General features: G+C 38.3%; 1 protein-coding gene across 1 annotated transcript; it reads left to right on the plus strand.

Annotated features, from left to right (window-relative positions):
- The first annotated feature begins 4452 nt into the window (after positions 1-4452).
- Positions 4453-25513, plus strand: LOC103519576 (hydroxymethylglutaryl-CoA synthase 1-like). Its single transcript, XM_026831068.1, has 13 exons — positions 4453-4485; positions 5892-6030; positions 8226-8468; positions 10421-10480; positions 11934-12008; positions 15720-15860; positions 16872-16942; positions 17353-17449; positions 18127-18208; positions 18366-18437; positions 18983-19159; positions 19634-19854; positions 25350-25513. Exons 1-13 carry the CDS (start codon positions 4453-4455, stop codon positions 25511-25513), a joined length of 1575 nt encoding a protein of 524 aa, XP_026686869.1.
- The last annotated feature ends 316 nt before the right edge of the window (positions 25514-25829 follow it).

Consider the following 25829-nt stretch of genomic DNA (forward strand, 5'->3'; position numbering starts at 1 on the left):
TTGTATGTCTGTAGAGTGTCTATTACAAATTTTCTTATCGTTCAGTTAGAGTCAGAGGAAGGTAGGTATGATGTACGAGTAGGTAGCAATAGAAGAAAACTTTTATCAATTAAAATTTAAATTGGCCGATATGTAGGTAGTAGTAGTAGTACCTACATTGATCAATTACTATCTACCTCCTAATAATTTTCAAATTGAACTTGTCATAATAATCAAATTTTCATCATAACCTTACACCAAGCCTCCGTGGCGCAACTGGTTAGCGCGTATATTGTGTTTGATAATTTCCATTTCTTCTTTTTAGAGAAATATTAGAAAATTAGGACGAATATAATGATCTATTAATGATCTATTAAGTGACACCCACAGCTCCTTTAAATCCATTGAGTTAACTTAATCCAGAGTTGAGTGGTTCTAAAGTTGCCAATGTAAAATTCGTTTCCCAATAATACACCTAGAATACAAATACCCTGATGTTTATCCTGCCAGAATGGGACTAAAAAAAGACCTAATATCTGCCCAAGTGGAATCTATCTGAGTTAAAATTAAAAATTTGAACTAAAAAATCCAACTTGATTTGAGAAATGAAAGTTGAGAATTGTCTTTCACTTGATTCGAGCATGGCCAAGGTTCAGAGCTGCTTTCTCCAAGATTAATAAGTGGTTAATGTTGTTATGGATCAGGAATTCTTACTTAGTTTTTGTATGATGTTACTTCGATCTATGTATTGGAACTTGATGAAAAGGTGTTTAACTTCATTATCAACCTTGTCCCCCCGGTAATGAAAATTTCAGGGAAGGTGTTATGGATTCTTTTTAAAATTCCATAAAAATTTAATTTTCTTGTGCTAGGTGTGAACAATTGCTTATGCCAGCAAAATTTGATACAAATCTGTAACTGCCCAGTTGAAAATTAAAGCTAAAAGTCTCGTAATAACCAACATCAATAAAAAATATTATTAGTTATTATTATTATTAGTTAAGTCACCTCAAGTAAACTTGTCAAGGGGTGACTTGTCAAGGTCTACATAAGACGTAGTAATTATATGAAAATTACTGAAGAAGAGCACTGGTATCCTGTCTTTACTCGTATCATTCGTATTAATGTATTGTCGGCGGCTGCAAAGTAAATTACACTTCGTACTTCGTATAACATCAACAGTGGGGCACGGTTGGTCCAGTGATAACGCGCTTGCTTGCCATACAGAAGGTGCCGGGTTCGAATCCCACCATCGACAAAAATTTGTACTCGTTTTTCGATTGCAAATATTTCAACGGGGAGTTTGGGGTGCACCTTCAGCCTCGTGAGGACAATTGAGTAGCTACTTTAATCGGGTAGCGACCAGTGGTATTACCAGGGTAAAATGACGATAGAGTAGGTGAGAATTAAATGTCATTCCTCAACTCCTGCATTGTTCTAAATTATGTAGTTTGTTCGAAATCGCTTGGGGTAAAGGGGCTCTTTAATCCTATTCGAGCAATAGAGATAAGCACTGTTATTATTATAGGTAGATACTAGTTTTAGGACACGATAAATGGAAAATTCTCCATGAAAACTCCACCTACTGCATGTTTTATAAATATTACATGTTTACATTCGTAAACTCTTCTGTTTTTTGGACTTTTGCCTTCCTCTTGTATTCTTGGCCGCTTGCCTTCTTTAAATTCGTAAGGTTCCTTGTAGATTTTTTTTCCATATCAATGGCCAACTTTTCGTTTTTGTTTTCCTGTTCCTTTTTTTCTGCCTTTAAAGCACACACGGACTTTTGTTCTCTGTTTGCATATTAGATAGGAATAAAATGAAGATTTTTTTTTCAATACGTTTCATTGCACAGAACTTCAATACGTTTCATTGCCATTTTACGGATCGCTTTGCCAAAGAGAACACAAAGTCGGTCTCATTTCTCCATGGAATGAATGATGAGAACATTACTCAGACGTTAGTGGAAATTAAAATATCATCGCCATTTATTTCAATCACACTGAAACCTTATTGTTAAATGAATGAACGCGTGTTTGTTAAAGAAAATAAACTGAAATTTTCTCGCGTTTAATTCATTTTCTTGGTTGACCCACTTGCCAGGAGTCGACTAGAAAAACAAACCAGAGATGAGAGTACTCTACATCGGGGTTCCTTGGATCATGAGCCAACTGAATAGATCATTAGATTCATTAGTATTCAGTCTCGCGTTCAATTTATTTTCTTGGTTGACCCACTTGCCAGGAGTCGACTAGTAAAACAAACCAGAGATGAGAGTACTCTACATCGGGGTTCCTTGGATCATGAGCCAACTGAATAGATCATTAGATTCATTAGTATTCAGACTATTCAGTATTTTTTCCCTTCTTTTTTTCTATTTTTCTGGTGGCAAAGTTCTCTTCTTTCAAGCTTTTGCCAAATTTATTACCTGGATGACTCATCAATCTGGGCTACTCAGGACTTTTAGCATTAGGAATATTAGTTATTTGATTGATCCATCTACATTTAATACCTTTATAGACCACGTGGTATTTTGAATTTAATTGTATTGTAACTTATTATTACTCTTCGTGATACCTACATTTATTAACAATTTACGCCGTTATGAAAGCAACACTTTGCGGTATATTGAGCTCAAGACCGAATTTGGAAACTTTTCTGCTTTCTGCAAAGTACAATAATCTTCAAATTTTCCTTCTACAAATGAATACTCAAAAATTGTAAATTCATTTTTCGGTACATCTAAGCGGAGTTGGTTTCAAGTTCAACTGAGCCAAGTAACCCCGTTTCACGGTTACGGTATGTAATCGCTACTGTACCGCTAAATATTATTGTCATTCATTATAACAAGGCCCTGACAGACTGTTCCTCATTTTCAGACGATAAATGCAGAGGAATCATGAAAAATGAGTTTTTTTTTCTAAACATGATTCCTACGAGCATAAGAGAATATTCATTACCTTCTTTGCTAGGACGAGACTAAAAAGTCCAGGGAAAGAACAATAGACAAATCATAATTATTGGTGGATGTGCCAATCTGCCAAAATAAAAAAGTAAAAAAAAAAAAGTAACAGTAATGGAAAGTAGAATAATCTTTTTGTAGCGATGAAACACCTACCAAGCTTCCTAACGATCCGACCCTCGTGACTCCCTGAGAATCTAAATAAATACATATACCTACCTACCTATGAATCAGCAAAAAAAAAAAAAAAAAAAAAAAAAAAAAAAAAAAGGCACAAAAAAGGAGAAACAAAAAAAAAAACATACTTTGTTCCTATAGGATAAGGAAAGTAAAAGCAACGGTTCAAGTACGGAGTACATAGTAAGTTACTGTCGTTCTTGAACATTCGAACCTTGTACATTATAATTACCTATTATAATTAACTCACATCACATCAGTTTACACACGTACCTCCCATTATCAGACAGGTATTTAGACATGGAATAGTCAAAATGAGTAAAAATCGTGATTCGCTTAGTCATAGCTCAGGTTCCTTATGATAAGAATGATAAAAAATAATAATAATACCGAATAATAATAATGAAAGAAAATAATAATATTTAATATTCATAATGATTAGGTATTTACATTTTCCATTATGAGAAGAAATTAACAAAAAAGAGGAAAAGTGAAAACTGACCATGGACCTTTCAGTCCGAGTGTCCAGTGGTATTGATGGAGTGATGGGTGATTTTTAGAGAAAGTGATTGAATCTATATCAGGCTTGATATGACAACCAATGAAATCAGATGTTTTTTTTATTATTATTATCATTTTTATTTTTAATATCACTTGGGTATTTTGGCATTGTGAATAGAAACCCTCTCAATTACGTGACGAAGAAGAAGTGTACCATATTTTATCAAAATCGGACCAACCGTTCGCGTTATCGTAGAACTCACATATCAGGTTGGACAGACAACCCAACTTACAAATTTTCGAGTTCTTCTTCGTCTGCTTATTTTTCTTCCTCTTCTCAATTTTCATCTTCTTCCTTCTTCTTCTTCTTCTTCTTCTCCTCCTCCTTCTTCTTCCCGGTACGGCGTTTCCATCTTGTACTGATGTAGGTTCATTCGTTCGTTACAGAGTCAACAATCAAGTTGTTCCTTCGTTCGTTCGTTCAACTGTCGATGTCGGACCGAATGGTTCATATTCTCACCAAGGTTTTTCTGTGAGAAGATAGGTTCACTGTGTTTACAGCTAGAATTCTCCGCGCGAGTTAGCCTTAAAGTTCCTCCTCCTTCTTCTTCTTCCCGGCACGGCGTTTCCATCTTGTACTGATGTAGGATGTAGGTTCATTCGTTCGTTACAGAGTCAACAATCAAGTTGTTCGTTCGTTCGTTCGTTCGTTCGTTCAACTGTCGATGTCGGACCGAACGGTTCATATTCTCACCAAGGTTTTTCTGTGAGAAGATAGGTTCACTGTGTTTACAGCTAGAATTCTCCGCGCGAGTTAGCCTTAAAGTTAAATCATGGAAAGAGTATCTCGTCTCAGTAGTGAGCTAGTGAGTACTGAGTAGTCAGCCATCACGTGCTGATTATGCGAGTGTGAGATTTTTTACGAGAAGTGTTCAGGACCTGTGACAGTCGACTAGGTAAGATTCGAAAGGTATCTCGTCTCAGTAGTGAGCTAGTGAGTAGTCAGCCATCAGCCATCACGTGCTGATTATGCGAGTGTGAGATTTTTTACGAGAAGTGTTCAGGACCTGTGACAGTCGACTAGGTAAGTTTCGAAATTTATTGACGTATTTATTTTTCTTTTAATTTGCATTTTTATTCTTTCATTTATTAATTAATTTTCCTTCAAGCCTATCGTAGGTACAAATTTATTATTAAGAAGGTAGGTGCCTATTATTTTTTATTTCCGTCTCACTTTCCTTGGGTGTATCTACAAGCTAAAAATCCAAACGATTGGATTTCTGTAAGGTTTATTGGCATGCATGAAATTATTGGAAAATCTAATCTTATCTGGCACGAAATAAATGGTACCTACATCTCGTGTAGACTAGGCAAGTACGTAGACATTAGTGCAATGGACTAAAAGTAGATAAATTAAAAAATAGCTATACGTAGGTACTTACAGAGATTTGGAAATTTTACTGAATATTTTAAGCGAGAAATTCATAGAAAGTGAAAAACACGGGAATTACGGGAACACCCCGTAATTTGTCATACATATAAGAAAGTTTTTTTTTTTTTTAACTGCAACAAAATAAATATGTGTAGATAGAAAGTCTTACCTAATATCTAGTTAAAAAAAGAAAGTACAACTACATAAGTAGGTAAGATCATAATTATTGAGCCTATTAGGTAGTCTAAATTAACCTATTTTGAACCCAAATAGTCTAAATTAATCTAGGTATTAATAGGACAAATGTATCAATTTATTTTTTGCCTTTTACCCTTTTCAACGGGATCAGCGTTTGTCGTGTACGAGTAGAACCGATTTCTTTTGGCCTTTTCTTTGCCTTTTCCCCGTTTCAACGGCTTTGTCGTCATCGTTAGATCAGATCCACATTATCATACAGGACACTTGTGCTATAACATTACAATACTTGTAATAAGAAAACTTGCAAACCGGATAAACCTGTCATCTAGGTAGCATAAGTTATGGAACTAGGTCCCCATTGAGACCATTAGGTCCCCATTGAGACCATCAGGTCCCCATTGAGACCATCAGGTCCCCATTGACACTATTAGGTCCCCCATTGAGACCATTAGGTCCCCATTGAGACCATTAGGTCCCCATTGAGACCATTAGGTCCCCATTGAGACCATTAGGTCCCCATTGATTCTCAGTGGAACTTGAGTTTTCCGAGTGCTAAGTCAGAAAAATTGTTTTGTAGTACATTTTCCAAAGAGTTTATATTGTTTATTTGTAAATTTTCATTTAGTTTCTACCTACAATTAGGTAAGATGTGTTCTCATTTGTTCTCAGTGGAACTTGAGTTTTCCGAGTGCTAAGTCAGAAAAATTGTTTAGTAGTACATTTTCCAAAGAGTTTATATTGTTTATTTGTAAATTTTCATTTAGTTTCTACCTACAATTAGGTAAGATGTGTTCTCATTTCCTGATTATATTGTGGTTTGATAATTTCCATTTCTTCTTTTTAGAGAAATATATTAGAAAATTAGGACGAATATAATGATCTATTAAGTAACACCCACAGCTCCTTTAAATCCATTGAGTTAATTTAATCCAGAGTTGAGTGGTTCTAAAGTTGCCAATGTAAAATTCGTTTCCCATTAATACACCTAGAATACAAATACCCTGATGTTTATACTGCCAGAATGGGACTAAAAAAAGACCTAATATCTGCCCAAGTGGAATCTGAGTTTAAATTAAAAATTTGAACTAAAAAATCCAACTTGATTTGAGAAATGAAAGTTGAGAATTAATTGTCTTTCACTTGATTCGAGCATGGCCAAGGTTCAGAGCTGCTTTCTCCAAGATTAATAAGTGGTTAATGTTGTTATGGATCAGGAATTCTTACTTAGTTTTTGTATGATGTTACTTCGATCTATGTATTGGAACTTGATGAAAAGATGTTTAACTTCTTCATCAACCTTGTCCCCCCGGTAATGAAAATTTCAGGGAAGGTGTTATGGATTCTTTTTAAAATTCCATAAAAATTTAATTTTCTTGTGCTAGGTGTGAACAATTGCTTATGCCAGCAAAATTTGATACAAATCTGTAACTGCCCAGTTGAAAATTAAAGCTAAAAGTCTCATAATAACTAGGCTTCCCAAATATCCAAAATGTCGATTCGGGACGCTAATCCGCGAACATAATTGCCAAATCCGCGAACATAATCGCAAAATCCGCGAACAAAAATCTTAAACTCTGGTTTAACTGAAAACTATCTGTGGTAAGACCGGGCTTAACAAACAGGAAGATCAGCTAACCCTGACGAGTCCCTAGACACCCTAGGCAGTTTTTCAAAGGGTTCAATCAACTTCGAGAGAAAAACCACAGGTCCTCACAATGGGTAACTGCTGACATAACGCCAGCCACTCACTTCAGACAGACCTGACAGGCGGACCTTTTCAGCCGTACCTGTCAGGTCTACCTGATAGTGAGTGCCTGACCTAAGGTGTTTTAGAGACAAGGGATCATCAGATTGGTACGAAAGTCTCTAAAATTAATCCGCATTCAGCTATTTTTGACCCATATCGGATTCAACCTTCTACATTGAACTTGTACGATTTTTATCACGGGTGACATCAAATGACCTTTCACTCTGTTTATGCTACGGCTTGCAACTGATTCAATTGTAAACGGCGAGTCATAATATGGAATCATATTCGAGTTACCTCAGGAATACGTCACTTTTGAATACTAATAGATTTCTGGATATAGTCATTCCAACGCAACGATAGAAACAAAGAAATATACTTATCTCACAGGACTGTATACAGGATTTCATTGAGGGGGGTCCCAGGAGTCCAAAAAGTGATGTACCGGAGAGGGGCGGATGCTCCAAATTTTCTGAGTCCTATAGAAAGGGAGCAAAAATAAAGCCCGAGGGGAGTCCCTGGCCCATCGCCCCCCTTAACTACGGCCCTGTTATCTGACTTATCAACAATATATCTAAATCTAATAAGACTTATCGGAACCAAGATTTTCCTCAAGTTTCAGATTAAATGAAAATTACTGAAGAACAGCACTGGTATCCTGTCTTTACTCGTATCATTCGTATTAATGTATTGTCGGCGGCTGCAAAATAAATTACACTTCGTATAACATCAACAGTGGGGCACGGTTGGTCCAGTGGTAACGAGCTTGCTTGCCATACAGAAGGTGCCGGGTTCGAATCCCACCATCGACAAAAATTTGTACTCGTTTTTCGATTGCAAATATTTCAACGGGTAATAACCAACATCAATAAAAAATATTATTAGTTATTATTATTATTAGTTAAGTCACCTCAAGTAAACTTGTCAAGGGGTGACTTGTCAAGGTCTACATAAGACGTAGTAATTATAAATGAATTACAAATAATGTATACAGAACCTTGTTCATAATTTATGAGGATAAAAGGACATTTCAGTCATAATCCTGTTTATAGGGAGGACCAAGTTCGTAGGAATATTCCTTCCAATGTCCGTACGCGCGAACGTCAAGAGTTCGAAGCTCTGCCCGGCCTACGAGTATTTCAAAACGAAATAGAGTTTCATGGTTTTTCAGTAGAAGAAACAGCGAAAAATTCTGGTTAACCTAATCGATGTTTAAGTTCTGATTTCAGCCGGGAAAATGACTTGGCCCAAGGACGTTGGTATTTTAGCGGTGGACTTTGCGTTCCCGTCCCAGTATGTAGACCAGGAAGAGCTGGAACTTTACGACATGAGCAAGAATGTGAAGGGAGTGCAGCCTGGGAAATATACTAAGGGATTGTGCCAAAATAAGATGGGCTTCACCACAGACAGGGAAGATATTCAGGCGCTTTGTCTCACAGTTGTGTCATCTCTGATTGAGAAATATAACATTAGTAAGTGTTTGCTCATTTACTCTATAAGGTCAGCCACTCACTATCAGGTAGACCTGACAGGTACGGCTGAAAAGGTCTACCTGATACATGATGAGCACACACATACTACATACTATCAGGTAAACCTGACGGGAGGACCTGTTCAGGTGTTCCCGTCAGGTCCACCTGATAGTGAGTGGCTGGCCTAGGTCTATAATGTAGACCAGGAAGAGCTGGAACTTTACGACATGAGCAAGAATGTGAAGGGAGTGCAGCCTGGGAAATATACTAAGGGATTGTGCCAAAATAAGATGGGCTTCACCACAGACAGGGAAGATATTCAGGCGCTTTGTCTCACAGTTGTGTCATCTCTGATTGAGAAATATAACATTAGTAAGTGTTTGCTCATTTACTCTATAAGGTCAGCCACTCACTATCAGGTAGACCTGACAGGTACGGCTGAAAAGGTCTACCTGATACATGATGAGCACACACATACTACATACTATCAGGTAAACCTGACGGGAGGACCTGTTCAGGTGTTCCCGTCAGGTCCACCTGATAGTGAGTGGCTGGCCTAGGTCTATACTATTCCTTCACTTTCGCCTTACCTTCATGATCAGTACCTCTTTTTCCCTAAGCACCTATCCTGGATGTACCTAACCAAGATTCCATCAGCTGATTGGTCGAATCACATGGACATTCTTTCTAGGGCACAACATTGGTCCACGCTTCGTTCTGATGCAGAGGGTCTCAGGTTCGATTCCCAACATAGTAGTTACACTCGTAGGTATTTCGATTGCAAATATTTCCGCTGCGTTCCGGTGTTTTCACGGTGACCGAGGAAAATGGGTATTGTGTCTCTTATCGCCCATCTGATGAGGGATATACTAGGGGTTGGATATCCTGTGACACAGACCACTAATGTACATAGTTCTTGCTGTTGTCTCATTGCGATTGCTATATGGAAAAAAAAACATCGAATGTCGTTGAATTTGTAAGCAAAGCACATTCATGATTGTGTTCACATAACAGTGAATTGTGATGGAATAACAGGTTGATTTGATTTGATTTTTTATTTCCGCATACTCAGAGAAAAGAGAGGCACATACAATAGCAAGTTCCCATTTAGATTCGACGAACATGATAATTATGATTTGCTAAATCACTCTGCCAGTGTTTGTTTAGATTCCAAGTCCGTCCCCGAAGACCATTAGGTCTCCATTGAGACCATTAGGTCCCCATTGACACTATTAGGTCCCCATTGACACCATTAGGTCCCCATGAAGTCATATAGGACTGTCAGGACCCAGGACCTTCTGAGTAAAGTTTCATCTAACTTAACTCCATACACAAAAAGCCCACTCCCAGGCTTAGCTGTAGGGGCAAACTGAACAGCCCTATAGGATCGGTAAGCTTTTACGAATCTTCAAAAGTTTCATCTAGACCTACTTCCTTATCGATAGACCAACCAGTATCCGATCTGGTACTTTCCCAATTTCCTACACCTCGGAAAATACTCTACTCTGATTGGTTAAAAAGTATTGATGCCAGATATTGGTAAGATGTCCGCAATCCGGAAGGACTGGTTAGTCTAAAGATCGACCTAGTTGCCTGAGATTAGTCATGTGAGATAATATTGCTATTTTACAAAACGGGATCAATTTTTCCTTTCCTATAAGTGTAGGAATTTTAACTTTGTTGCTTGTCTCATTTGGATAAACCGGCTCGATGTAGGTACTATTTTATAACTTGACTTGGACCTGAACCACCAACTTCTAGTTCTCTACTTCACCACTGAAGTTGGTGTCTTTAAATCTGTATCCACACATATTCGACAGCCGTTGAATCATGTCGACGAGGTGAATCATGTTGTCAAGGCAGTGTGATTGACATCGATTGACGGCCGTCGACTATGTGTGGACAAAGCTTAAGATTAGGATAGGACAATAATGTTTCCGTATTCATTCCAGGCTACTCCGACATAGGACATCTGGAGGTGGGCACAGAAACCATTGTCGACAAATCCAAAAGTGTGAAAACCACATTGATACCAGTGTATTAAAAAACATGAGATGCAACACACTTCTAAAAGGGGATGCAGCATCTCATAAACTTAATAAACTTGAGACTTGAGTAGTTTGCAAATAAACTTGACTATTTCGTTGGAAAAAGGCTTTATCTAACCCTCTAGGACTGAAGAAGGTGAAGGTGGATCAATGCGATTTGAATTGCCATGCAGTTTTTCTAGTATTGTTCGCGTAATATCGCTCTATTCCCAGTAATCATAGTGACGAAACCAGATGTTGATATTCTAGATTCCGAAATAATTGGAGTTTGACAAGAAGAGCAAGAACCGCCTTGATAATCTTGCAGGGAATTTTGGCAAACACTCTTGGGTCGGGCCGGCCTTCACACTCGTTTCACCGGAGATTTGCCGGCGGTCTTAGCCACAAACGTTAAGCTGTGTTCACACATAAACGACCCCGTCGATCGATCGTCGACTGAAACCGTCCTGAATCGACAACACAGCTTCACCTCTTCATCTCGTCGATCGACGGCGTTGACTATGTGTGCACATATGAAGCACACAACTTCAGTATTGGTAAAAACTTTGCTACCATATAACCGAGGTAAGATGTATTGAACTTGAAGCTCAATATGACTGCAGTTTCAAGGTAAAAAATCTTCTAGAACAAAAGTATCGAAAACGTAAACAACTTAACCAAATGTATAGATTGTGGAATTATGTTCCTGACTTGAGATTTAGGATATTTATGCAAGTAATCATTACCCAATATTTTTTCCTAACTCAAGTCATGAAATTTCAAGGACTTGGTTGTAGTCCAACACTTGGGATCTCAACATTATCTCGTGACTTCTGTAAATTCTAGCTATGGATTCTAGAATGTTTGCCCGACTCGTAATCATGTTACTTGCGGTCATTTGCCATCATGTGAGGTCTCTGGCCTTCAGTTTAATTTAATTGCTACATGGGTTGTGTGTGTGATTTCATATATTTTTGTCTCTGATTTACTTATTTCCTGTCTGTTGATAGCTATTTTTTTATAGTGTTCAAAATAGCCAACAGGTTTGTTGCCACGGAAATGACACCAAAATAACAAGAGATGATTCTGCTTCCGAATTTACCATGGTAGAGTGTGTTCAAGTACATAAGGATTGTTTTTTTCCTTTTTAGCCAGATATTATGACTTTGCTGTAGTGGCACCAATTTAATTGATACTTTACGCGTATTTTCCTAATTACCTACCTACATTGGTTTACAATTAGCTACATTGATCATGGACTGAGACAAAGTTTGACATTTTCCGGTAGTCAAAGTGTTATAACTGAGGAGAAGATGTTTATGTAAGTAGGTAGCTTCAATCTCGGATGCTACGCATTCCCGGATCTCAGGAAATCCCCCGACAAGATTCTCCTGGGAAGTCATATTATTGGCTAGGATACAATAGAAATATAAATAATAAACGAATGCTTGCTATGGAGGAACTGCTGCTCTGTTCAATGCAATCAACTGGATTGAATCCAGCTCCTGGGATGGTAAGTGAAGCGTCTGCCTGTGGGACTAGGACTAGACTAGAAACACTAATGGCCGGTCTTACCAAGGACAGAGACTTTCAAAATCAAGGAATTAATCAAATGGAAAACCTTCAAACTTGTTGCGAAAAGAAGAAGAAGAAAAAAAAAAAAAAACAAAAACAAATTACAAACAAACAGAGATCTCAAGTTAAGTAAAACCATCTAAAAAAAAGTCACCAAGTTATGATCGTTTTTCCGAGTTTCTAAAAAAATAGGTACACTATGCACTCATGGCTTAAAACGTATCTAAGGGAGACAGGATAGGAGAAAGTCCGAGAACGAACCCTATCTGTTTAGGAACTTCAGGATAAAATGCGCCCCGGGCGGGAATCGAACCCTCGACCGAGTACTTACGTGGTGGACGAGCTACCCTTCCTGCTTATTCAGGTTCGACTGTATTAACTTTTCATTAGTTGATATTCATAATCGATTAATCGATTATTTAAATAATCGTATTCGATTATAAAAAATAATCGAAAAGGTAATCGATTATGAACATCACTACTTTTCATCAAATAACCTTTAGTACCGGTCTAACTTGTGTTAGGTATGTTTAGTTATGCAATATTGTCTAACTGCTAAGGTAAAATCAGGATTTATGACCTTGGCTTTTAAGTTGGGATCCCAACCAGATCCAATGTAATACGAGCTGAGTGCACCCCGAAATAGTTTTATATGAAAATAGAGTAACTACTTTGTTTTTTTTCAATATTGCACTTATCTAATATACAATTATGTAGGAATCTGTAGGGTATCTATACCTGGGTAAAATAAAAACTGAATAACACCGAGTGATCTTTCGACATGTCTCTCTGAACCAAATCCGATATCTTATCTGAACCAAAAAAATTGACTGTCCTCGGAGATTCCCATAAAAAAAAGTCCATAAATCCGACTCAAGGCAGACGATATCGGTTTTTTCCCTACATGATCTATATCTATTAATTCGAACCCGATCAACCAATCACGTCAAGGCCAACTCGAATGCAACTAATTAATAAATTAACAAGTTCAAGAGCGAGTAGTCTCTATTGAATCGTCGACGACTCTTTCGATCTTATGTCTCGAAAATGAGACGGTAAAAGTTACCTAGAGGTATTAATTTTGTGTTAAGTATGCACAAACTGAAACTGATCTATGCACAATTTGGGGCCGATTTATGTACAAATTGAAACTGATTTATGCACAAACAGGGACTGATTTATGCACAAACTGAGACCGATATATGCACAGATTTATGATATTTCTCACGATCAGATCGAACGATAAATCCCTGTACTTACTACTTACCCCATACACATTACACAAGTACAACAATTTCACACAGTTTCGCGTCTACACGAATGATTTATGATAAATTTTTATCATACAAGGAGATCGTAAACACAAGATCATAGTAGGTTGATTAAAGACATACATCAATCGAAATTTTGTCGAAAACAATATTTGATAATTTTCAAAATGTAGGTAGGTACCTATGTACATTCATGAAATAAATATCTAAATAAGTGCCTAAGAATATAATGCAGAGTTTTGAGATGAATGGAGTCAAAGTTTAGGACTAGTCAAAATTTAGATAGAGATAGCCATTTTGTTTTTGATTCGGAAAAAATAGACCTTTTTGCGCTCTTTCCAACGATGTGCAATACTCAAAAAGTCGATTTTCGGACTTGGTCCACTCTGCCTTTTCCCCATTCAATTGTGCTAAGCATATTAAATGCTTGTCACAAATGTAGTTCCCTGAAGCACTCCGCTGAATTTTGATTTGGATTCGAACCACCAACCGCCAGGTCTGAAATCCACTAACCACTACACCGCTGTGCTAAATGTAGAGTTAGCATGGTGAATTATTCAACAAAAATTATAAATAATCATGACGTTTCCAATTATGAATATGTATCAAAGTGGTATTTTGATAGGGTTTGGCTTTAAAATTTATCCATCTGATCCAATATTACATAAGCTGCAGATACTGGATGTATTTTGTAGTCATTTTTGCATAAATTGTACACGAGTAGATTCTTCTGGTGTTGCAAGTGTTTAACCAAGCAGGTCCCCATTTAGACCATCAGGTCCCCATTTAGACCATTAGGTCCCCATTGAGACCATCAGGTCCCCATTGACAGTATTAGGTCATCGATTGACGGCCGTCGACTGTGTGTGGACAAAGCTTAAGATTAGGATAGGAAAATAATGTTTCCTTATCATTCCAGGCTACTCCGACATAGGACATCTGGAGGTGGGCACAGAAACCATTGTCGACAAATCCAAAAGTGTGAAAACCACATTGATGATGCTGTTCAAAGAATCCGGGAATCACAATGTTGAAGGCATTGACACGACGAATGCTAATATTTTTGTCTCTGATTTACTTATTTCCTGTCTGTTGATAGCTATTTTTTATAGTGTTCAAAATAGCCAACAGGTTTGTTGCCACGGAAATGACACCAAAATAACAAGAGATGATTCTGCTTCCGAATTTACGGTTTAGTCAATATACTCATGTGATATACCTAGTCAAATTGCTAAGCAGTCTTTACCTTGCAGGAAAGCGCGTATGTCTTGTAAGGGCTAGGTCACTGATTTGATTCCCACCCGGAGCGATTTTATCCTGAACGGAAATACCTATTTCAAATTTCGTATCCCTTGTTCGTTCTCGGAACGGCTGGCTTCCTCCTATTATCTCTTCCTTCTCTCTCCGAATTCGGAACGATAAGACCTCAGCACTTTGTCGGTCAAACCAATTCAATAAGGTATTATTATCGAAGAAAATTATCAATCCTATTATTGCTGAAGGTCGTTCTCGGAACGGCTGGCTTCCTCCTATTATCTCTTCCTTCTCTCTCCGAATTCGGGACGATAAGACCTCAGCACTTTGTCGGTCAAACCAATTCAATAAGGTATTATTATCGAAGAAAATTATCAATCCTATTATTGCTGAAGGATATCACCACGAAATCACTGAAGAAATCTCCATTTCTGGGTACCGAACCGATAACAGTAACCAATTACGAACAACCAATTTTTATCTTGGATTTTTTTTCTTCATTTTTCAGCTCCATTCGTACCTCAAGGATCAGTGGATGACCTCTATCCTGGATCATGGTACTTAGCATCTGTAGATTCCAACTTCAGGAGACATTACGACCAAAAGAGCAAACTCATCAAATAAGTTCTCAGATTCATCTGCCTTCTTTGTACCGAGACACTCCTGTTTGGCTGTTTATTATTCCGGAGCCATGTTGGACAGTATTAAGAGTTCTAAATGCCATGTTGAAAAACATAATGAGACGTATAAGAGAATTTGAAAAATAAGATTTTCATTTGGCCGACTTTAAAAGGTTTCCTTTGGAGACCAGCCTTCAATGGAGGTATTGGTTGTCAGCGAGATATCCTTCTTCTTTCCAGAAAATCTGCTGATCCAAAGTTGTGTGAAATTATCCACACTCGCAAATTGTGCCTACTGGGTAGTTCCTGAAGATCTATCATTTTATGCTGACATCTGTTACTACGTATTTTGATATTTATTTATTAAGACAATGAATGTAAATTATATGAATTTAGGATTAATTGAAATAATATTTGTGTGTTTCTTTGGGTTCTGGGAATTGTAGGAACTCCCATCTTTTCGATATTTTCACTAACTTTAACATCGATATGTTCTATTTCCAGGTCGATATGCCCTGGTGGTGGCTGCTGATATTGCTGTCTATGACAAGGGAGACCAGGAAAATGCTAGTGCTCGTCCCACAGGAGGAGCTGGAGCTGTAGCCATGCTAATAGGACCTTATGCTCCTCTAGTGATTGAGAGAGGTAACAGATTCATCAAATCATAATCATGGCAATATCAAAATAAATGATCACAATAATTATCAACTTAACATTCAATGAATTGCTAAGAGACAGAGTTTTGAGATGAATGGAGTCAAAGTTTAGGACTAGTCAAAATTTAGATAGAGATAGTTTTTGTTTTTGATTCGGAAAAAATAGACCTTTTTGCGCTCTTTCCAACGATGTGCAATACTCAAAAAGTCGATTTTCGGACTTGGTCCACTCTGCCTTTTCCCCATTCAACTGTGCTAAGCATATTAAATGCTTGTCACAAATGTAGTTCCCTGAAGCACTCTGCTGAATTTTGATTTGGATTCGAACCACCAACCACCAGATCTGAAATCCACTAACCACTACACCGCTGTGCTAAATGTAGTTAGCATGGTGAATTATTCAACAAAAATTATAAATAATCATGACGTTTCCAATTATGAATAGGTATGTATTAAAGTGGTATTTTGATAGGGTTTGGGTTTAAAATTTATCCATCTGATCCAATATTACATGAGCTGCAGATACTGGATGTATTTTGTAGTCATTTTTGCATAAATTGTACACGAGTAGATTCTTCTGGTGTTGCAAGTGTTTAACCAAGTTGGTATTTTCTCTAGCCGGCGCGGCGGCATCGGTAGTAGGACTAGTAGGTATTTGACTATCTCATCTGACACGCGTAACCCGTAACCTTGACTTGAAAAATAATAGGTGTCTTATTTTCAAGCCAGTCCAAACTAATGAATATTGGAAAAATAACTTGGAAAAGATTGTTGTGATACCTAGGTAGATACCTAAGGTTGCCTATAATAAGAGGGAGATTGAGAGCGAGCATTGAAACAGCTATTATTTTCGGCTCGTTGCCTGTTCAGCGAAATGGGCTGACGGTCAGACAGTCTGAGAGACCTGAGTCTGAAGCTTTTTCCGCATTTTTTTTCCAAATAGGCAAATAGATCTATACAACTGGCCTAACCGTTTTGTTCTCTCTTTGATTCTTTTCAGGTTTACGTGGCAATCACTTTGACCATGCTTTCGATTTCTACAAACCAGACTTCCATTCGGAGTATCCCTATTTCGACAGCAAACTGTTTAACCAAGTTGGTATTTTCTCTAGCCGGCGCGGCGGCATCGGTAGTAGGACTAGTAGGTATTTGACTATCTCATCTGACACGCGTAACCCGTAACCTTGACTTGAAAAATAATAAGTGTCTTATTTATATTTTCAAGCCAATCCAAACTAATGAAGATTGGAAAAATAACTTGGAAAAGATTGTTGTGATACCTAGGTAGATACCTAAGGTTGCCTATAATAAGAGGGAGATTGAGAGCGAGCATTGAAACAGCTATTATTTTCGGCAAATAGATCTATACAACTGGCCTAACCGTTTTGTTCTCTCTTTGATTCTTTTTAGGTTTACGTGGCAATCACTTTGACCATGCTTTCGATTTCTACAAACCAGACTTCCATTCGGAGTATCCCTATTTCGACAGCAAACTGACAATAGAATGTTACCTGAAAGCCCTGGACAACTGTTACCAAATGTATTTGCAGAAAGTCAGCAAGCAAACGGGAAAACCAAGTAAGTGAAGGAATCAGCAATTTGTTAGACCGTAAAAGAAATCCCCTACTCAACCAACTTTGCACGAGTGTCCGTCTAAGTTTATATGTGTATGATTTCATGTAAACATATGTGCTACGTGATAAGTTGCAAGTAAACATCAATGCAAGCATTTTCTGGGAAAATTGTTGAAAACTCGTTGAAGAATTTTGCAATGGCTTAGTCCAGCGGCCAGCGTATATTTAATATTGCTTGAAAGACAAATGTAGGGCATTAGAGCCGGAGTTCCCATAATGATACTCATCTTCATCAGTGTCTAAACAGTCCGTGAACAAACGGTCTAAACCTAAACGGTCCATGGAAAATCATGAAATTCAAAAGTGGCCCGTGGCTTGCGCACGTTTGGGAGCCCCTGGTCTAAAGGCTGGGCCTTGTCCCTCTTCTTTGTCCATCATCACCTTCTTCAGCCCACCATAATTCTGTAGGCGTCTACCAGGAACTTCATAAATTAATCTTTCATCTAATGATTGTTTGAAGCTACTTACTTTAATCGATTAGCGACCAGTGGCGACCAATGAGAATTAATAGTAAAGGAGGCACTTAGTAATGCTGTGAATGCTGTGATACCCACAAAAGTTGTGAAAAGCTCTCTGCTTTACCACAAAGAATTTATTAATGATTTGATTTGTTTTTTCCAGTTCATGAATGTGGTCTGAACGCTTTGGATGCGATCGTGTTTCACGCTCCGTTTGGTAAACTAGTTCAAAAAGCATTCGCCAGGTACCCACAAAAGTTGTGAAAAGCTCTCTGCTTTACCACAAAGAATTTATCAATGATTTGATTTGTTTCTTCCAGTTCATGAATGTGGTCTGAACGCTTTGGATGCGATCGTGTTTCACGCTCCGTTTGGTAAACTAGTTCAAAAAGCATTCGCCAGACTAACACTGCACGAATACATCAACGCTCCCAAAGAAGTGAAAAATGACTTCGAAGGATTCAGTCAATTCCAGTAAGTTTTGAGTGGCCAAATTCTTTCAGGTGTTTTGTGCTGTTGTTGTAGCAGTGTAGCTGCAGCGAAGGGGGTTGATGGTCCCTAGCCAAGATTATTTGGCCTGTCCCGAACCGCAGTCAACCATCATGAGTACCTGTGGTTTTTCTTTGAAGCATGATAAACACTTTTTAACCTCCAGCCAGCCAGCTAGGCTCGTTAGGGTTCGGCTGCTCTGGTATCTATTTATAGTCCCACAGCAAGACACTGGTCTGCTCCTTTTTAAGGTCCCGAAGGGGGTTGATGGTCCCTAGCCAAGATTATTTGGCCTGTCCCGAACCGCAGTCAACCATCATGAGGACCTGTGGTTTTTCTTTGAAGCATGATAAACACTTTTTAACCTCCAACCAGCCAGCTAGGCTCGTTAGGGTTCGGCTGCTCTGGTATCTATTTATAGTCCCACAGCAAGACACTGGTCTGCTCCTTTTTAAGGTCCTCCAGCTAGACAGTTTTGTTTAGTTTCTTAAAAGTCGTGTTCACAAAGTCCTTCTTTTTTCTCTTTTCAGAAACCTGGCTTTAGAAGACACCTATTTCAACGCTTCCCTAGAAAAATTCTTAGTCAATTATAGCAACAAATTGTTTGTAAAGAAAACTCTACCATCTTTATTTATGTCGAATCAGATTGGTAACATGTACACAGCGTCGGTATATGCAGGACTTGTGGCGTATCTAACACAGCCTGGGTGAGTGAGACATATGAAAGAGTTCGGTGAAAATATCAGCCATATCCTCTAAAGCTAAAGGCCTAATGTCCAAAATTTTGGACATAACTTTCTGTAGTCCTAAAAGCCCAGCAAAATATGCTACTTTTGTCATGAAGATCCAGTAAAATATTCTCCAAAATTTTGGACTTGGTCTTTTAAGACCACAAAACCCAAAAAGTCCTTGGGCCTTTAAGTTTAGGCCAGCCACTCACTATCAGCTAGACCTGATCAGCTGTACCTATCAGGTCTACCTGATAGTGTGTGTGCTCATCAGGTGTCAGATTTACCTGATAGTAAGTGGCTGGCCTAAACTTCTGTGGTTCCATATTGCTGAGCCCAAGATTTAATCCGAGTCAGATTTTGGCCCCGGCCATGACAGTTCGCTGAACCAACTTCTACCTGTTTATTGTTGTTATCAGCAATAAAAATAATTTCAATTTCTCATCATTTCAGTCTCAAAGCATCCGATTTCGAAGACAAAAGGATAGGAATGTTCTCCTATGGATCTGGTTACGCCTCGTCATTTTATTCAATCAAATTCACCTCCTCTAGTAATTTGCAATTCATCTTAGATAACTTATCAGAAGTGCGGCCCAAATTAGAGCAGAGACGAAAAGTCGACCCCAAACAGTTCAACGAAATTCTAGATCAAAAGGAAGAAACTTGTCATTTAGGTGAGTCAGAAAAAGCCCTCTCTAAGGCTTAGGTCTTAGGGGCAAACACCCGCAAAAGATGGGTTAAGCTTATATTTAGGTGGGTCAGTTTTTTTTTTTTTTTTTTGTGATTGTACCCAACTTACCCAGGAGAGGTTTAGTCAATATACTCATGTGATATTCTTAGTCAAATTGCTAAGCAGTCTTTACCTTGCAGGAAAGCGCGTATGTCTTGTAAGGGCTAGGTCACTGGTTTGATTCCCGCCCGGAGCGGATTTTATCCTGAACGGAAATACCTATTTCAAATTTCTTATCCCTAGCTCGTTCTGTTGTTGTTGTTGTTGTAGCGGCTTTAGCTTTCGCCGAATGGCGATAGCAGAATAAAGAAAAGATGTCTTTTTGTATCTGCTATTTATGACTTTGCTGTAGTGGCACCAATTTAATTGATAATTTACGCGTATTTTCCTAATTACCTACCTACATTGGTTTACAATCAGCTACATTGATCATGGACTGAGACAAAGTTTGACATTTTCCGGTAGTCAAAGTGTTATAACTGAGGAGACGATGTTTATGTAAGTAGGTAGCTTCAATCTCGGATGCTACGTATTCCCGGATCTCAGGAAATCCCCCGACAAGATTCTCCTGGGAAGTCATATTATTGGCTAGGATACAATAGAAATATAAATAATAATTGACGAATGCTTGCTATGGAGGAACTGCTGCTCTGTTCAATGCGATCAACTGGATTGAATCCAGTTCCTGGGATGGTAAGTGAAGCGTCTGGTCTGCCTGTGGGACTAGGACTAGACTAGAAACACTAATGGCCGATCTTACCAAGGACAGAGACTTTCAAAATCAAGGAATTAATCAAATGGAAAACCTTCAAACTTGTTGCGAAAAGAAGAAGAAGAAAAAAAAAAAAAAACAAAAACAAATTACAAACAAACAAAGACCATAATTATGTGCAGAAATTCGGGAGATGACAAACAAACAGAGATCTCAAGTTAAGTAAAACCATGTAAAAAAAAGTCACCAACTTATGATCGTTTTTCGGAGTTTCTAAAAAAATAGGTACACTATGCCCTCTTGGCTTAAACCTTATCTAAGGGAGACAGGTAGACAGGATAGGAGAAAGTCCGAGAACGAACCCTATCTGTTTAGGAACTTTAGGATAAAATGCGCTCCGGGCGGGAATCGAACCCTCGACCGAGTACTTGCGTGGCGGACGAGCTACCCTTCCAGCTTATTTAGGTTCGACTGTTTAAATTTTCATTAGTGATATTCATAATCGATTATTTAAATAATCGTATTCGATTATAAAAAATAATCGAAAAGGTAATCGATTATGAACATCACTACTTTTCATCAAATAAATATCTAGTTAAAAAAAAAAGAAAGTACTACTACATAAGTAGGTAAGAACATAATTATTGAGCCTAGGTAGTCTAAATTAACCTATTTTGAACCCAAATAGTCTAAATTAATCTATTAATAGGACAAATGTATCAATTTATTTTTTGCCTTTTACCCTTTTCAACGGGATCAGCGTTTGTCGTGTACGAGTAGAACCGATTTCTTGGCTTTTCCTTTGCCTTTTCTCCGTTTCAACGGCTTTGTCGTCATCGTTAGATCAGATCCACATTATCATACAAGACACTTGTGCTATAACATTACAATACTTGTAATAAGAAAACTTGCAAACCGGATAAACCTGTCATCTAGGTAGCATAAGTTATGGAACATCAAATAATAATATGATCACGTGACATCGCATCGTAAGAAATCTATGAAGCACTCGTAAACATTTGGAAGAGAGACAGAAACATAGATAGAGCTAGGGAGGGAGAGAGACAGAAACACAGATACAGAGAGGGAGAGAGAGAGAAGAGGAAAGAAAGTGATCGGTAGAGACTCATGCACAGATCAAAGAGAGAGGGACAAAGACAGAGATATAGAATACAGAGTGTGTGTTTTAGAAAAAGATAGAGAGAGGGAGGGAAAGAGAACGAAGCAGAGAGGGAGAGAGACGGAAAGAAAGTTAAGAAAGTGATCGGTAGAGACACATGCACAGATCAAATCAAAGAGAGAGGGACAAAGACAGAGATATAGAATACAGAGTGTGTGTTTTAGAAAAAGATAGAGAGAGGGAGGGAAAGAGAACGAAAGAGACAGAGACAGATGCACGCAACGAGTATGTGTAGGAGAGAGAGAGAGAGACTGATGTTTTCAAATATGTCAAATGCATGTCACAACAAGTCTTGAAAATTTTCTCTATTTTTGTAATTTTTCCTCTCTCCCTCTCTGTCTTTTCAGAGACAGATGCACGCAACGAGTATGTATAGGAGAGAGAGAGACTGATGTTAACAAAGTTTTCAAATATGTCAAATGCATGTCACAACAAGTCTTGAAAATTTTCTCTATTTTTGTAATTTTTCCTCTCTCCCTCTCTGTCTTTTCCTATCTTTTCTATATTATTCTGTCTCTCTCTTAGGGTGTATGTCAATCTCTCTCTCGCATCTTCCTTCTCATTCTATCTAGTAGTGTAGGATATATCTCTGTCTCTAGTTTTTTCTTTTCCTCTTTATTCCATGCGGCACTTCCGGTCAACTTTATACTTAGTCCAGGTAAACTAGCTGTGGTTCAGTCACATACTTAGTACTTAGTCCAATTAAAATAGCTAAATATTTACCGGTGTTTGTAGTCTGTCAATGAAATTAACTTTGCCCTTTGCAAATCTTTTGACGTTCAAAATGACGTCGTCGTTCCTATGAGTATCATGTTTAGTGTCAATCTCTCTCTCGCATCTTCCTTCTCATTCTATCTAGTAGTGTAGGATATATCTCTGTCTCTAGTTTTTCTTTTCCTCTTTATTCCACGCGGCACTTCCGGTCAACTTCATACTTAGTCCAGGTAAACTAGCTGTGGTTCAGTTACATACTTAGTACTTAGTCCAATTAAAATAGCTAAATATTTACCGGTTATTGTAGTCTGTCAATGAAATTAACTTTGCCCTTTGCAAATCTTTTGACGTTCAAAATGACGTCGTCGTTCCTATGAGTATCATGTTTATCATGTAATGTGTTTTCCTTTGTAAAACTTCGTCATATCTTTTACGAAGTGTGTACCTACTTGTGTCGGTTTACCGTTTATTGTAGTCTCTTTCTGAAACCAACTCTGCACTTTGCAAATCTTTTGACGTTCAAAATGACGTCATAGTTTCTATGAGTAGACTATTATGGAATATGTTTTCCTTTGTAAAATTTCGCCACTACTTTTACGAAGTGTTTTTGTACCTACGATCCTACGAAGTGTTTTTGTACGTAGGTAGGTACCTACGAAGTAGGTAGGTACTTGTGTAGGTACCTAATGTAAGGTCCAAGATCCTAACTAGCCAACTAAGGTAGGCTGGAAAGTAGCGGGTCTGCGGGTTCGATTCTAGTACGGGGCCTTGTGTCGGTAGAAGGTACCTAATGTAAGGTCCAAGATCCTAACTAGCCAACTAAGGTAGGCTGGAAAGTAGCGGGTCTGCGGGTTCGATTCTAGTACGGGGCTAAATTTATCCTAAACTGATGAGGCTTGTCTCATACCACTGAGAGTGAACTCAGTGTCAAGGGTTTCCTTTGACGTCACCCATTTGATTTACACAGGCCAGTATTTCTTAAACTCTGGATTAACTGAAAACTCTCTGTGGTAAGACCGGGCTTAACAAACTGGAAGATCAGCTAACCCTGACGAGTCCCTAGACACCCTAGGCAGTTTTTCAAAGGGTTCAATCAACTTCGAGAGAAGAACCACAGGTCCTCACAATGGGTAACTGCTGACATAAGGCTAGCCACTCACTTCAGTTAGACCTGACAGGCGGACCTTTTCAGCCGTACCTGTCAGGTCTACCTGATAGTGAGTGCCTGGCCTAAGGTGTTTTAGAGACAAGGGATCATCAGATTGGTACGAAAGTCTCTAAGATTAATCCGCATTCAGCTATTTTTTGACCCATACAAAAAATATCGGATTCAACCTTCTACATTGAACTTGTACGATTTTTATCATGGGTGACATCAAATGACCTTTCACTCTGTTTATGCTACGGCTTGCAACTGATTCAATTGTAAACCGCGAGTCATAATATGGAATCATATTCGAGTTACCTCAGGAATACGTCACTTTTGAATACTAATAGATTTCTGGATATAGTCATTCCAAGTGTGTGTGTGGTTGTGTTTTTTTTTTTTTTTTTTTTTTTTTTTTTTTTTTTGTGAATAAACAAAGAGACCAAGTTAGAGAGGCTAAGGTCCCCCGGCTATTTATGTTTATGAAAGTTATTATAGGATTGTAAATAACGTCATATACACGTCGTAGTTTGGAAAGTTACCTAGAGTCAGAAATCTATGTGGTCATAGCATACTGGCTTAGCACGTGTGTGATCCGGGTTTGATTCCCAAGGAGTTCTATTAGTTCTATGCACTTAGCTTCAAAACATGAAACAGTCCCCCCTCCACCGATCAGCAATAATGATAAAGGAATTTTCATTGCAGCATTAATGATTGTCACAAATATCGTTCCCCGATTTTCAAGCTATGTCCATACATAATCGACGTCGTCCATGGATGGACGATCGACGAGGTGGATCTATGTTGTCGAGGCAGTGTACGGTTTCAGTCGACGTCGATCGACGGCGTCGACTGTGTGTGGACACCATACCTATACTAAATTTTGAGACTTGACTTGGACTCGACCGATAACCTCCTGATCCGAAGACCACCACGCTAACTACTACACCACTGAGGTTGTTACATAATAAATCACCCAAACCGCGTTGCACCCCTACCTAGAATAATTTCTATTTCAGGGGTGTATAAAATAAGAATAGCCGTGGACACAAGGGGTGCAACGCGGTTTGGGTGATTTATTATGTAACAACCTCAGTGGTGTAGTAGTTAGCGTGGTGGTCTTCGGATCAGGAGGTTATGGGTCGAGTCCAAGTCAATTCTCAAAATTTAGTACAGGTATGGTGTCCACACACAGTCAACGCCGTCGATCGATGTCGACTGAAACCGTACACTGCCTCGACAACGTAGATCCACCTCGTCGATCGTCCATCCATGGACGAAGTCGATTATGTATGGACATAGCTTAAAAACCCTGAAATAGAAATTATTCTAGGCATCTGTGTTAGATAGTAAGTAGCTACTGTGCTAGGTAGTAGAAATACTAGTCATTGGAAAAATAATGCTGACGATATTTTTAAAAGCAGTATTGCAATTCTCTTTAGTACCGGTCTAACTTGTGTTAAGTATGTTTAGTTATGCAATATTGTCTAACTGCTAAGGTAAAATCAGGATTTTATGACCTTGGCTTTTAAGTTGGGATCCCAACCAGATCCAATGTACGAGCTGAGTGCACCCCGAAATAGTTTTATGTGAAAATAGAGTATCAACTTTGTTTTTTTTTTTTTTTTTTAATATTGCACGTTCGATATTTTCACTAACTTTAACATCGATATGTTCTATTTCCAGGTCGATATGCCCTAGTGGTGGCTGCTGATATTGCTGTCTATGACAAGGGAGACCAGGAAAATGCTAGTGCTCGTCCCACAGGAGGAGCTGGAGCTGTAGCCATGCTAATAGGACCTTATGCTCCTCTAGTGATTGAGAGAGGTAACAGATTCATCAAATCATAATCATGGCAATATCAAAATAAATGATCACAATAATTATCAACTTAACATTCAATGAATTGCTAAGAGGCAGAGTTTTGAGATGAATGGAGTCAAAGTTTAGGACTAGTCAAAATTTAGATAGAGATAGCCATTTTGTTTTTGATTCGGAAAAAATAGACCTTTTTGCGCTCTTTCCAACGATGTGCAATACTCAAAAAGTCGATTTTCGGACTTGGTCCACTCTGCCTTTTCCCCATTCAATTGTGCTAAGCATATTAAATGCTTGTCACAAATGTAGTTCCCTGAAGCACTCCGATGAATTTTGATTTGGATTCGA

This window comes from Diaphorina citri, unplaced genomic scaffold (genome assembly GCF_000475195.1).
Source record: "Diaphorina citri unplaced genomic scaffold, Diaci psyllid genome assembly version 1.1 scaffold66, whole genome shotgun sequence".
Taxonomy (NCBI): Eukaryota; Metazoa; Arthropoda; class Insecta; order Hemiptera; family Psyllidae; genus Diaphorina; species Diaphorina citri.